Raw genomic sequence first — 15,706 nt, 5'->3', positions numbered from 1 at the left:
TTGTACTTAATGTCATATGATTTTGATTCTAAAGAGACATCTTGGTTGGTTAAAAGAAGGCGTTAAGTTGCATGAACCTCCAGTTCAGGATGAACTTCATAAGACTTCAAATTGTCTTTTACTTTAAGCTATAATCGTATTGAACGAGGTTTGCAGATATTCTTATCATGTGCAATCTGCTTTGATCTGTGGCTGTTTTATAACAACAATTGAATTAGCTCATAAATAACTCATAAATATCCATAATCATTTCATAATTCTCAGTCAACTGGCAGACCTCTGTGGCACATGTGTATTTATCTCACCTCAGCACATGTCTGGCTCTGCCTCCACCTTTTCCCCTCCCTGGTGTACCCAGCCATTGAGTGGCTAGTCATTAAGTTATCTCACTCTCACTAACTAATTCATGGCCAAATCTGGTTAATTAATGTGTAAATGCATGCGCACAGCCGCAGGCCATTGTGTGCTCAGGTAGACAGGTGTGCGGGCCCAGACTCTTTAACTAATTGAGTGAACTCCTGACATTTGGCAGGCTTTGATGAAATACTCACACTGAAGCAGACACACACATGCACTCTTAAAGGAGTGTACATCCAAGGGATCTGTTAATTAAAAGACATCTTGCAGTAAGGGTAAGTCTCATTTCAAATGAAGTGATGCTGTGTGTCTGTCTCTCTCTCTCTCTCTCCTCCCCACGGCAACCCAAAGTGTTAGCAGGATTCTTGTTGTAGGGCTCTGTTTTAACTTTCATTAGGCTAAATTTTGGTTGGTTTTAAATATTTTTATGTTCACGGCTCAGCTGCCACCCAAATCTAATCCATGCAGAAGCACATTCACTCACCCTCACTCTTTTATTCATTATATTCTTCCTTTTAATTTGAGCAACTTTTCATTGTGTCAACGGCTGAATGCTGCAGAAGATTAATCATGTTGGTTCCTGCCACCCACAAGCAGAGCTCCCACTGATGGCAGCAAGTTGCCCTGAGCCTCGCTACAGATTCAGTCAGCACTGACCCCATCGTGTCTTTTTCCAGCCAGAAGACAAAGAGGGCGAGGAGCAGAAAGAAATTGCTTTAGGAAAAAAAAGTCAGATGAGTAGAGAGATGGCAGGGGAGGAAGCAGACAGGACCAGAGTTGGTACTATTTCCCTCCTGGACCCTTGGGTCCTTCACTAATCAGCACAGCTCCCTTCTAACGATGTCCCACAAGTTACCTCAGAGACAAAAACATGTTAAATGTATTCTGTTCTCTGCACTGCTCACCTTCAGCGCAGGTGCAAACAAACAAGCTGCGATGGTTGTCTATTTTTAATGAAAGTTATTAGATAGTAACGCTCTGGCCTAAAATAAAATGCAGGAATGAAATAGTAACTCCTGCTTACTCACAACTTGCTGACAACAAAGTCAAGGAATTATTTTGCTGTTTTAGTTCTTCAGAATATATGTGTGCAGATATGCAGTCTGTAGTAAGTTAGAAAACCCAGGAACTGTGGTAAAGATAATATATTTGCTACTTTACTGTATTCCTTTATTTTCTTTGGTTCAGACAGTCATTTAACTTCATAGAACCAGCTAATATTTTTTAAATGTGTCTTTTGCTTTTTTCTAATCAGTCAATGAAACTAAACTGAATAATCAAATAGAAAGCTTCCATTTTTAAACCTTTCAGATTAGTGGTAGAACCGTGTCTTATATAAGCTTCTGACATTAATGATTTGGTTCTTGTCTTCCTTCTTATGATGCGTTTGGTGTCACCAATCCAATATACAGGTCCTTCTCAAAATATTAGCATATTGTGATAAAGTTCATTATTTTCCATAATGTAATGATGAAAATTTAACATTCATATATTTTAGATTCATTGCACACTAACTGAAATATTTCAGGTCTTTTATTGTCCTAATACGGATGATTTTGGCATACAGTTCATGAAAACCCAAAATTCCTATCTCACAAAATTAGCATATCATTAAAAGGGTCTCTAAACGAGCTATGAACCTAATCATCTGAATCAACGAGTTAACTCTAAACACCTGCAAAAGATTCCTGAGGCCTTTAAAACTCCCAGCCTGGTTCATCACTCAAAACCCCAATCATGGGTAAGACTGCCGACCTGACTGCTGTCCAGAAGGCCACTATTGACACCCTCAAGCAAGAGGGTAAGACACAGAAAGACATTTCTGAACGAATAGGCTGTTCCCAGAGTGCTGTATCAAGGCACCTCAGTGGGAAGTCTGTGGGAAGGAAAAAGTGTGGCAGAAAACGCTGCACAACGAGAAGAGGTGACCGGACCCTGAGGAAGATTGTGGAGAAGGGCCGATTCCAGACCTTGGGGGACCTGCGGAAGCAGTGGACTAAGTCTGGAGTAGAAACATCCAGAGCCACCGTGCACAGGCGTGTGCAGGAAATGGGCTACAGGTGCCGCATTCCCCAGACCTGGGCTACAGAGAAGCAGCACTGGACTGTTGCTCAGTGGTCCAAAGTACTTTTTTCGGATGAAAGCAAATTCTGCATGTCATTCGGAAATCAAGGTGCCAGAGTCTGGAGGAAGACTGGGGAGAAGGAAATGCCAAAATGCCAGAAGTCCAGTGTCAAGTACCCACAGTCAGTGATGGTCTGGGGTGCCGTGTCAGCTGCTGGTGTTGGTCCACTGTGTTTTATCAAGGGCAGGGTCAATGCAGCTAGCTATCAGGAGATTTTGGAGCACTTCATGCTTCCATCTGCTGAAAAGCTTTATGGAGATGAAGATTTCATTTTTCAGCATGACCTGGCACCTGCTCACAGTGCCAAAACCACTGGTAAATGGTTTACTGACCATGGTATCACTGTGCTCAATTGGCCTGCCAACTCTCCTGACCTGAACCCCATAGAGAATCTGTGGGATATTGTGAAGAGAACGTTGAGAGACTCAAGACCCAACACTCTGGATGAGCTAAAGGCCACTATTGAAGCATCCTGGGCCTCCATAAGACCTCAGCAGTGCCACAGGCTGATTGCCTCCATGCCACGCCGCATTGAAGCAGTCATTTCTGCCAAAGGATTCCCGACCAAGTATTGAGTGCATAACTGTACATGATTATTTGAAGGTTGACGTTTTTTGTATTAAAAACAATTTTCTTTTATTGGTCGGATGAAATATGCTAATTTTGTGAGATAGGAATTTTGGGTTTTTATGAGCTGTATGCCAAAATCATCCGTATTAAGACAATAAAAGACCAGAAATATTTCAGTTAGTGTGCAATGAATCTAAAATATATGAATGTTAAATTTTCATCATTACATTATAGAAAATAATGAACTTTATCACAATATGCTAATTGTTTGAGAAGGACCTGTATAAGTAGCTCTTTTAAAACCTACAGCAGAAAAGAAGGTTGTACGTTTTTTTATGCTGTGCATTTGAATTATTTCAAGTTTATTGTTTGAAAAAAAAAACTTCAAAAAGTGGCCCAGAAAATTCAGCCAAAAACAGTTTGTTCAATGCAAAAAGAAGTCTCCAATAAAACCCAAATGTTATGACTGAATCTGAATGTTTCTTATCAACTTTTGCTGGCAAAATGGTGACAAATTTTACAGTTAGCAAAAAGACTACCCAAGGACCTTCCATAGAATGATGCTGCCACCACCATGCTTCGCTGTAGGGATGGTATTTTCCCGGTGATGAGCGGTGCCTGGTTTCCTCCCAACATGACGCCAGGCATTCACACCAAAGAGTTCAATTTTTGTCTCACCCAACTCCAGACAGTCTGCCAAATGCCTTTTATGAAGGAGCAGGTTTCACCTGACCACTCTGCCATACAGGCCTGATTGGTGGGATGCTGCAGAGATGGTTGTCCTTCTGGAATGTTCTCCTCTCTCCACGGAGGAACACTGGAGCTCTGACAAAATGACCATGGGGTTCTAAGGCCCTTCTCCCCCGATCGCTCAGTTTAGACAGCCGGCCAGCTCTTGGAAGGTCCTGGTGGTTCCAAACTTCTTCCTGTGTTAACGAATGATGGAGGCCATTGTGCTTATTGGGACCTTCAAATCAGCAGAAACTTTTCTGTATCCTACCCCAGATTTGTGCCTCAAGACAATCCTTTCTCAGAGGTCTACAGACAACTCTTTTTACTTCATTCGTGGTGTTTGTGCTCTGATGTACGGTCAGCTGTGGGACCTCATATAGGGAGGTGTGTGCCTTTCCTAATCATGTCCAAATCAACTGAATTTACCCCAGGTGGACTCCTTTTAAGCTGTAGATACATCTTAAGGATGGTCAGTGGAAACAGTATGCGCCACCGCTCAGTTAGAGCTTCATGGCAAAGACTGTGAACACTTACGTAAAGGTTTTTTTTAAACATAATGTTTATCACAATGTCATAATACGGTATTGCGTGTAGAATTTTGAGGAAAGAGATTTATTTGATACCATTTAGGATAAGGTTGTAACATAACTAAATGTAGAAAAAATGCAGCGCTATGAATACTTCCTGATGTACATGAAGAATGGAGATGATAAAAACAGCAGTGTAAGATGTTCTCAGCTGCATTGTGCATCCTACAGATCTCATCCACTTGCTGTGTATGTTTCTTCATCCTTTGCACTAATCTCTACGACATTATATCAGGAAAATCCTCAGAGCCTGGTTGGTTCTCACAAGTACAGTTTTTTCTTCTGTTTCTGTTTTTGAGCCTCCAAGTTTCTTCTGTATTCTGCAGGTGTCTGTTTAAATGACACATTTTAATTATTTACCACATGTGCATTCATAGTTTTATGCATTGTTAATGTCATCATAAAGAACCGCTTGCATGTGATATTTGGTGGGCTGTATTACTTCTAGTGTTATTCATTTATACTCAGCGTGCCAATAATAGTCTAAACTACATATTTACATACAGTTCATAAAAAGGATGAAATAAAATGTTTCCTCACTGTCTGAAATTAAATCAGATTGATCTTTTTCCTGTTTTAAGTCTATTCTGATTACTAAATTTATTTCAGTTTTAAAAATGCCAGAATAATGAGTTTTTTTAAAGAAATTATTTCTTTATATGTTTTTTAAAATTCAGAAGTTTGCATAGCTGTGCCTTTAAACAATTCGGGAAAGCCCAGATGATGATGTCATGGTTTTATAAGCTTCTGATGGGTTAATTCACAACATTTGAGTTTAATAGATGCATACCCGTAGATTTATTTTAATACAAAACATTAAACACACTGCTTCCTTGTGTGACAAAAAGGGAAAATTAAAAGAATTCAGGCATGAAATCAGGAAGGGAATTATTTATCTCAACATGTTTGGTTCATCCTTGTGGAAAATGTCCAGATGCCTGAAGGTGCCACGTTCATCTGTTCAAAAAATTATATGCAAACATGGATGTCCACCCATCATACTGTTCAAGAAGGAGGCGAGTTCTGTGTCCCAGAGATGAATGTGTTTTGCTGCAAAATGGTACATATTAACCCCAGAACAGATGTAAAAGACCTTGTAAAGATGATGACTGAAGCTGGTCTCAGCAGTAAAACGAGTCCTTTCATGACATGGCACCTTGGCTGCAGAAGGTACTGGTGCACCTCTACAAAATAGATGACATAATGAGCAAAGAACATTATGTGGAAGTACTGAGGCTACGTCTCAACTGAGCGTTGAAGTTGAGGTTTGGGTGAACGCTGGTGTTCCAAGTGGACAATGACCCTAATTGTGCCACCAAATTAGTTAAAAAGTGGCTTAAAGACAACAAAGTCAATGTTGCCATCACAAACCTGTAAAAGTGTAAACCGCACTCCATTTTACAAGTTCTGTCAGGATAAATGGGCCAAAATTTCGGTAGACTATTGTGAAAAACCTGTGGAATGTTATTGAAAACGTTTGTCCCAAGTCAAGCAGTTTATTAGCAGTGCTATCAAATGCTGAGAAAATGTATGTTAACATCTGACTTTAATTCATTTAAAGAGAAAGTCAGTTGTGTGGACTCTTCCTGCTCTGTATGCATGCACTTCTTGTAGATGTAACCAAAATGCTGAAGCTAATGGAGAGTAATAGGTATGTTGTCATGACATAAAGTAAAAGAAGAGGATAATAGTCGATAAATGTAGTTTTGCTATCAATATTGTCATCCCAAAATTGAACCAAATATTTAAAATAAATATTACAATTCCATGATTTGCTAATGTTAGCCTTGTTATGCACCAAGAGTGGCATATGCAATGCATTTCAGCAAATGCCGTCATGATAGATGGTGTCTAGTCCAGCAGTGTCAAGGTTGGGTCAAGCTCAGCTGAATCAGTGGAAACACCTGCCACATGATTCAGAGCTAATGCCTCACAAAGACCTGGGGTGGTATAGAGGATACAGAGAAGGTATAATGATATGTGTGTATATATATATATATAAAAATCAGATCACCATTCCGATCCATTATCCTTTCTCCCTCATTCAGCATCCCAACACACTACTTAGCTGCAGAGACACCTAAATAGGAAGGTATTAATGAGCCCATTTGAAATGCTGACATTTAGGCAGTCTGGAGGAGGGATGGAGTGATGCAGGGAATGAGGCATCGAGGGTATGAGGGGTGACAGTGGGAATAGATTTTGTGACTTAATTTTGAATGATTAGTTATAACAGCAGGGCACCCAAATGCCACCACTGTCAAGATTGGAGGGTCTGTTATGTCTGAGTGCAAGTCTATGGGAATATTGTGGCCTTTACATGAATGAACACAGTCTACGAAGGATAATTTCTCTCTAACATTTCACAAACAAAGAGATGACGTCAGGGCAAATGTTTGCATGCTGCTAAATGCTTGTTAATGCCATGCTGTTTCTGCCTGGTGTTTAAGGTGACATTAATTACTGTGCTGAATCCCTCAGCAAGGCTATCACTAACTACCACATCAGGCCTCAAACACTTAAATGGAAATCTGCAGAGATGAGTGAAACAAACTGGGCCAGGTCACTGCATCAAGGTCTTCACACCTGTGTTTACTTTAAATGTTACTCGACCTAGAGAGGAATTGCAAAGAGAATCATCTGCAGGTGGTCATGTGTGCATGAAATGTCATCATCTAAGCTTCTCATCGCCCCAATCATTGATTCATGCTACAAGGCCTTTTCACCCTGTCACTGTCATGGATCATTTGCTATGACACACCGTTTTGGTGCTGAGCTTTTTGGCCTTGCAGTGTGTCGTGTATGTAATATGGATGAAGGGAGCTTAGCAGAACACGCTGAGTAGATGCACTCTGCCGGCCTCGGGGCTGCAGGTAAACAGCTTCTGGAGCTTGCATGTTAAACGTGTCCTCACTGCTTCTTGACTTTAAGCCACTGCATCACACTTAGAACATTTAATGTCTTCTGTTTTTTTTTTTTTTTATTGTGACCAACATTACATTTAGCTATTTTCTTCAAAGTTCTTGTTTATTGGTATTCCGCTTCTTAATTTAATTTTCCTGCTGAGGCTTTTATCCCGAGGCAGTGAAGTTTGAGTTAGGATCCGCTTACCCTTCCTAGGACTCAGTCTGCTGTAGGCAGTTCCTTGCTTCATCTTCAGTTGCTCAGATTCTTCTGTCGGTGTTTTATGAGACAATTTAATTTTTACACCTCAGCGAATAGAGATGAAATACTCCCAGAAAGTACAAGTACATAACTGCGACATCTGGAGGTGGATGAACTTTTGCTGTAAAATTATCCCTGTTCAGTCTATCACACATCTCTTTTTATTCAGGAAAAGGATAAATGGTCAAGTCTTACTTGTTTGTGTGGCAATGGTTATCTCAATAGAAACGGTTCACTGCAAACATGATGGTCTGCAAGTCACTGAAAGAAAGTTCACACACGCGTAAAATATACCTATAAATTGCCCGTGGATAATTTCCATCTTGTAAACAATGCCCTTGAATGAAAATGTTTAGAGAGAAAATAAAACTTTGCATGAATAAAAAACATTTTCTTAAAGAATCTCAAAGCATCTAAACCCAAATGTTAACCTCAACATCTGCATGTCAAAAACCAAAGCTTTCTGAAAAAAAAGTGATATTTGAGAAGGGTTGTAAAATTACTGTTTGTGCTGTGCTAAATATCTTCTCACAAGTATAATTCCACAGACAATGTATCTTGCATGGCAGGAGATTTATATGGAATAGTTTGACTACTGTAAGTTAGTAAGACTGCTCTGCTCTCGGTGGAGGATGCATGTGTTTTCTCTCCCTCCCTCTTGCCTGCTTCTGCATCTGCTTTTGTCTGTTTTTCTCAGAGCCTTACTTTACATATCTTCCAAACTTGCAAATTATGGATTTGGTCAGCTGGTCTCTCAACGCAATTGATCAAATTTTTTCCACGGGAAGACAGGGTAAAGGAGAACCCTCTTGTGCAGATGGGACGTTCTTCTCTGGATACACAATGGATTCCTGGCAACAGTGGAAGATTGTGTGCTTGACTACAATGTCGGTTGAGAATGCAGAAGACGTTTATATATTTGGATTTTTGATAACAGGATTTCTGCTTTTTGGAGCCGACGGTTACCTGACTTATCGAGTGAGTAGCAAAACGTGGGCAGCTGTTCAAAGCATCCCAAAGCTGCCTGCGATGCTGGATGGAATCTGCAGAGCAATCAATGCTCAGACTAAATTGTTAAGAGAGCTAAGCCGCAAGCTGGATACAGTTCTTGAACAGAATTGTAGCCTGGAAGCAGCTTTTGGACTCAGAGGTGAAAGGATTTAATCATGGAGAAGGTTGTTCACTCCAGAACTGCAGGAAAGTCCACGAAATTTGGATATTTGGATTCGCAATTGAGAGATAACAGTAAAAACTGTTAAAGCTGTTAGAAATCCACACAACTGCTTGAACCAGAACATTTATTGTTTTTCTAAATCTGGCGCGCCAACGTGGCCTTGACAACTTCTGCTAAGTGGTTATCAACAAAATATCTCCTGGATATTATTTAAACATGGCGCTCTTTCCCAGCACCCCGAAAAGCTGTGACCCAGATAAGACTTTGCAGCCGATTGAGAAAACGTCCATCTCTCTCCTCAAGGACAATGGCGCTCTATCTGTGTTGACAGTCTAATTCTTGCACACACACTCACAGTTATATAGTCGCACCCCCAGGATTCCACCGCACTCTTGCAAAATCTTTTCTTCTTGTGTGTTGCTTAGCCCTGCACCTAATTGCGTGATTTCATTACTTTTTCATAGATTTTTAGTTTTATCAGAAGGATTACCAGCGAAAACCAAACATTATTAGTAATGTTGACTATAGCTGCTCTTACAACAATGACCCAGCTTTCTTAGTTAGACTACAATGGACTGTTATTACTTAGTTCAACTTCAGTACCAGTAAAAGCAATATATTATTAGCACCTGAAAATGTGGATTAAAGCTGTTTTGTACAAGTGACTTAGCTTCACTAGTTAGAATTCAGTGGAATGATGAGACTATTAATATTATCATCTTCTTTTAACATAAGATGCTTTATTATTAAGAGTGGCTTGGAACCAATTTCTACCAGTAAACTTGTAAGGATTATTAATTATTATTACTCCCAAGGATTATTAGTGTCATTTGATTTATTTTTCTGTGTCTGTATCTGTGTTTATTTTCTTTGTGATTGTATTGTAATTGTATGTACAGCGCTTTGAATGTCTTGTTACTGAAAAGCGCTATATAAATAAACTTACCTTACCTACCTTACCTTGCCTAAGACCCTTTGGCCTTTTGTAAAAAAAAAATGTTGCCTATCAATACATAGCACAGACCACCACAGCTTTTGCATGTCTTTGAAGGCTTTGCAAAATGCAGATTGACAATTTGCTTTAACATAGTGGAAAAGTTCAAACATCAACCCCTGTCCATGTTGGAGGCCCTAGGTGCTTCCCCAGATGTCAGTTTCAGACTTGTGTAGACACGTTTTTCCTTCAAGAACCTGTTTCTGTCAAAATCTTAACATTTCCCTGAGAAACACTTACTATAGGTAGAAATCATATCTATAATGCTGTCAGGAAGTTACAAATATCAACCTTAGCCTGTCAGTTGATAATAACACTCTTACTTTGCAGCTCCCCATTTGTTCCATTATAACATTTCAGCTGTTTTGTTGCTGTCTGTCATGGTTGGATTTTTTTGAAAGGTTTAGATTGCAAAGAAGATTGAAGTGCCTATCAATATTTTACAATATGTACAAGCCAAAATGGGGTCCAGGTTTGAAGGCTAATGTTTTTACTTTAATAACTGTAAATATTTGGGTGTGTTTCCAAGAGGATGTGCCTCTATATGCTGTTTGTTCTTGCTTGCAACCATTTCCCCTCCTGCAATTTTACAAAACTCCATCTGTTGTATATTTAAAGATCGATTGTGTACAACACTGTAGTGCTAAGATAAGCTGTTTTGCAACATAAAAACAAGCAAAAGAAATCAAGAAAACTCTGGTACAGAAAATGATTTTTTTCTGATGAATTTCTTCCCTCTCCACTCTCTTCTGTTATGTTTTTGCACATTGGAATCATGTTTGAGTTTGGTTCTCTGTTTGCCTTCAGGACAGGAAACATGTTTGAACCTTTTTAAATGAACATGTGAGTTTGTTAAAATATCAGATTAAACACATCATCATATTTCTCATTGGATGTATTTCTAATTTGCCTATTGACATGAAATTAACACCAGATTTCTGTAATAACTCAAGTAATCTACTCAAATACAGAAATTAGCAGCCCATTTCCACCAGTCATTTGTTGAAAGGTGGAATAGACTAGCAAGAATCAAGAAGTTGAAAAACAACATCATTTCCCCATAAACCAGCCATGACCATGTGCTCCTCATTAGATTTTTGACAGAAGACTCAAGATAATAATCCCAGTAATTGTCAAAGAGCCAAGGGCCACTCAGAGATAGTTTTAGCTGGATCTGGAATTGGGAAAAACTGTTTTTCACTAAAGACAGTAAGTAATGCACTCAACTACCATGACCTCTATGAATGCTTATAGTGCACAACTCCACTGCTGAAGAAAAAGCATACAGAAGCTTGGACAAGCCAATGAAATACTGAGAACATTTAGCTTTATGGATGTCTTTCAACAACCAATGTATGGAAGAAGAAATGACGCCAAAAACACCATATTAATAGTGATGTCTAGAGTTGTAAACATCATCATTTGATACTGGCTGACTTCATAGACGCGAAGGAAGGATAAATGGAGAAATGTACCAGAACATTCTTGGTTAGAATCTGAAGATTCACTGAGGTTGGACTTTTCAGGAAGACAATGATCCCAAACGTTCAACAACAGGAACTCTTAATTGGTTTCAGAGAAAGAAAATAGAGCTGGCCCAGTCTATCACATGACTTCTATCCATTTGATGATCTATGGAAAGAACTGAACATCAGAGTACAGAGGCCCGCACAACCAATCAAGATTTGATACGGTGTGGTAGAATGGGCCAAACTAAAACCAGAGCAATATCTCTAGTTTCTCCACACTTTGGTTGTTTACTGACATCTGGTGTGAATTTCATGAAAATAGCTGCAATTCATACCGAAACTCTCCAGTGCAGCCCTGTCGGTTCTGTACGCACATGTACCGAATGATAACGTCGTTGTTTTATACCTGAACAGATGCAGAATATTTATGTATAGAACTACATGTAATCAGCGATCCCAGACACTCATTTTATAAGAATCAAATTGGAGGAATTTCGGTTAATAAGGGGTGATTTTCCAAACCTCTGCACATGCTGCATTAAGGTACAGCTGGGACACCAAGTTGTGAAAATATCAAAGCTCCAATGTGATTTAAACATGTTTTATTCTCAAATATGGGCACAGTCTTATTCAAAAATTTCTAAAAATCAACACTGACCATTTTCGAGTGCTCATATTATTGTATAATCTGTTTATCAAGACATTGGCTATGCCTGCTTATACTACTATATTTATTAGAAAACATCCAACCAAACCTCCACTCAGTAGAAAGATCATACATTTTTATTTATTTTCTTGACTGAACCATACCAAAAACATACCGAGCCGTTATTTTTGGGTGACAGTACTTTTCTATGTCTTGATGTGACAGGAATACAATGGGGGCTTTAGGGTTTTCTGTTTGTTGACAGAGCAGTGTCCTCTTTGGTGTGCACTCTTTTTATGCATTTTCCAATTCCTTTGTGTGTTTTATGTGTCTTTTAAATTTGCAAGACCATTTCTAGACAAAAAAGGTGTTTCATGTAAAAATGAAAGTTATTTTGAGAGGTGCAGGCTACCTGGAGAGGAGTAGCTGGACAGAAGAGCAAAGAGAGCATTTTCTGATGAAATTGAATAAGTCTGGACTGTGGGGAAAGGATTATACATGAGTGCAGAGAAAGAAGGGGGAGAGTCTTTCTTTCCAAGTGGATAAATAATAAATGCGATGAGCTTGAGAAGGCTATCTTACGGTCACAGTCTAATGCAACAGATCAGGGGTCATTGTCGTGATACCCAAACTTCGGCTGTAATACTGCGTGTTTTGGCAGCTTTTATCTTTCCCCGGCGGCTCTTTGAGAAAACTTTATTTATGCTCTGTTTTTAGCTTGGGAGCCTGGAGAGAGAAGCACAACACTTTGTCATCTCGGTGGGATCACAGATGATTCAGTCACCAAAAAAAAAAAAAAAGGAGAGGAGAGGAGAGGAGAGGAGAGGAGAGAAGAGGAGAGGAGAGGCAGCACAATAAAATAAACAAGGAAAGACAGGATGTGGAGAGGGAGATGGACAAGAGGAAAAATGAGGAGAAAATAGCCGGAGGACGGTTGAAGATATAGGAGTAGGCAGCACAGTGCTGGATAGAGTTGGAGAACGTTGAATTTCAGATGGAGGAGGAGGGGATAAGGAGTCTTTTATTTGAAATCTTTTTTGGCAAGTTCTTTCTCGTTCATAGCACCAGGTAAAGCTCACTTTTTATGGGTGTGCCTAAACTATGTCCTTTCACACTTTCACTACCTGTAACAACATACATTTAAAACAGTCTAATAAATAGAATCCTGCAATGATTTGACTCAACGGAAAATTGTATAAAAAGCAAACATACAGTGTCTTGCAAAATGATTTATATCTCTTGAACTCCATTTACTTATGTATAACCTTCAACGTATTTAATTGATATTTCTTCTCAGAGACCATCACAAAGTGTAAAATTGTGATTATTGCCCATTATTTTATTTATTTATTTGTATGTTTTATTGCAAAAAATTTGGCAAGTGTGGCATCCATTTGGATTTAGCCCTCCTGTGAAAGCATCACTGGCTAGAAATTTTGGTCCAGGTTTTTTTGGGGGATGTCTCTATCAGCTTTGCACATCTAGACATTCAGATGTTTGCTCGTTCTTCCCAAAACAGCTCCAGTTCAGTCAGACTGGATGGAGAGCATCTGTAAATAGGATTTTTCAAGTCTTGCCACAGATGGTATTTAGCTCTTGGATTTTGCTGCGCTAACGCATGAACAGCTTTGATATAAACCATTCTTTACTTGTTCTGGATGTATGTGTACGTTCATTTTCTGGGTGGAACATGCTGCTCTGCCCCAGTCTCAAGTCTTTTACAGCCTCTAACATGTTTTCTTTCAGGATTGTTCTGTATTTGGCTCCATCCAGCTTCCCATCATTTCTGACCAATTTCCCTTTCTCTGCTGAAGCAATAAAACCCATCCCCACGGCATGATACTGCCTCCACCATCCTCATGGTGAGAATGGTGTGTTCTGGGTGACATGTAAAGCTATTTTTTGGCCACAAAGCATTCTGCATGTTGGCTAAAATTCAACAATGGCTTTCCTCTTCCCACCCTTCCATAAAGGTCGGATTTGTGGAGTGTTTGACTTTTTTTTAATCAAAGGATTCTCCAAACCCAGCTGTAGATATCAGCATCTCCTCCAGAGTTACCATTGGTCTCTTGGCTGCTTCTCTGAATAATGTTCTCTTTGTCAGCCCGGTCAGTTTAAGTAGACAGTCATGTCTTGTTAGGTTTGCAGTTGTGCCATAATCTTTATATTTTCAGGCGATAGGCTGAACATTGCTCTTTGAGATCTCCAGAGCTTGGAATATTGTTTTAGAACCTTAATCTGCTATAAATTTCTCCACAGCTCTACCCGGGGCTGTCTGCTTGGTTCCTTGATCTTCATGGTGCTGTTTGTTCTCTAACAAACCTCTGTGTCCTTCACAGAACAGCTGGATTTATACTGAGATTTAGTGGCATACAGCCTGATGTACTAATTAGGTGACTTCTAAAGGCTTTTGGTTGCTTCAGGTTTTATTAGGGGTATCAAGGCTGAACACAAAGACATGCTTTCGCCCCCCTACCCCCCTTCAGAAGTATATGGGGTCATCCTTGTGACTCCAGGCTGTTACTGAATATGTTAGCTGGAATGCTCATATTTTTAAATTAACCAAGTCTTCCTTAAAATCCGACTAGTCATCAAACATCTATGAGCATTTATTATTGGAGAAAAACTGGCCTCCTGCCACTCCTGCATTTAATATTAAAAGACATTGTAAAAAGGAAGCAGGCTGTCAAGCTGTTTCCTGTTTTACAAGCTTTCTCATTCATTCCTACACTCTTATACGGTTTCTTTTTTTACCAGTCCTCTTTTGTGTACTGTCATCCAAGCTCTTCCCATCTCGCATCTTCTTCCTTTCTTGAGGCAAGCACCATTATGTATACTCATGTGTCATGTTATACAACGTGGATGCTCCCCAGACAACAGTGAGAACTAAAAGAACGTAACGAATGGAGGGAGGGAATAGAAAGCTATATTTGTTTGTTATTGCACTTATCCTGTCACGTCTTACCCTGCTTACACTAGAGTGTCTCTGTGTTTGTTTGTTCCCCACAGGTGCATGTGTCTTTATCTTTGTACTTATTCGTTCTCTGCATGTTTTATGTGTTTCACTTTCAAATTGTAATAAACTCCCTGCTTCCCCCTGGGCCTCGAGGCTTTGCCCTTTTTGGTGTTTGCTTGTCGTTGCCTTCATTTCTGTCTGAAATCTGCAGTCTATCATCATCTCCGCTGGCTTCCTCCAGCTACGCTCGTTTTCGCCCCTCTCTCTCCCCTTGTGAAGTATGCGACCTCTGCAACTTTATTCTGCCCGTCGCTGGGGACATTAGCTGGAGCAGGTCAATGAATATTGATGAGCTCACTCAGAGCCCACTCAGTAAAGGCCAGACGCAGAGATGTCTCCGTCCTCCAGCTCCGCTGCCGCTCCCAGTCCGATACACTGACAGGCTCGTGTCCTGCGTTCTCTCCCCTTTTCCTTCCCTTTAGTTCCTCTGCCACTCAGGTCAAGGACTGGGGTAATTGCCAAGTTGCTGAGAACATTATCAGGCAGTTTTGTTGACAGGGGCAAAAGTTCACTTCTGCTTCACTACAAGCTCATAAAAATTCAGAGAGAAAAGCGCGTCTTTGACTTTAGTTTCATTTTTAAAAGCTCTGCATTAGCCTCCTTTTGTTACAAGATGATATTTTGTTGTGATGAGCGTAAATAAACATAAATGATATCCTAGTCCCTGCCTTGTGTTTGGAAGTTTGGAGATCTAAGATAAACCCCTTTTAACATAGAGTCTATCAGTGTTCAGCATATATTCAGTTAGAGTACTGGGTTTTTACATATTAGCAGGTTTTTCTTACCAGTATTTTGGAATATTGTGATTTACTTTTGCCTGGTTTTAGGTTCCAAAGTACAGTACAGCTAAAAAATTGGGAAGTAAAGCAGC

At 39.7% G+C, this 15,706-nt stretch overlaps 1 protein-coding gene across 5 annotated transcripts in view; it reads left to right on the top strand.

The window, feature by feature from the left end:
• nbas (NBAS subunit of NRZ tethering complex) overlaps nt 1-15,706 on the top strand; it is a 233,695-nt gene that overhangs the window by 173,517 nt on the left and 44,472 nt on the right. Inside the window, exon 50 of one of the 5 annotated variants that reach the window (XM_047387104.1) lies at nt 12,537-13,000. The exons of the other annotated variants lie outside the window; for them this stretch is intronic. Coding sequence (XP_047243060.1) covers nt 12,537-12,677 — 141 coding nt within the window. The 3' untranslated portion in view covers nt 12,678-13,000. Of the gene's footprint in view, nt 1-12,536; nt 13,001-15,706 lie in introns of those variants that run through there. 5 annotated transcript variants of the gene reach the window in all.

The sequence above is a fragment of the Girardinichthys multiradiatus genome, chromosome 15 (assembly GCF_021462225.1).
Source record: "Girardinichthys multiradiatus isolate DD_20200921_A chromosome 15, DD_fGirMul_XY1, whole genome shotgun sequence".
NCBI lineage: Eukaryota > Metazoa > Chordata > Actinopteri > Cyprinodontiformes > Goodeidae > Girardinichthys > Girardinichthys multiradiatus.
This window is presented reverse-complemented; position numbering and strand designations above follow the sequence as displayed.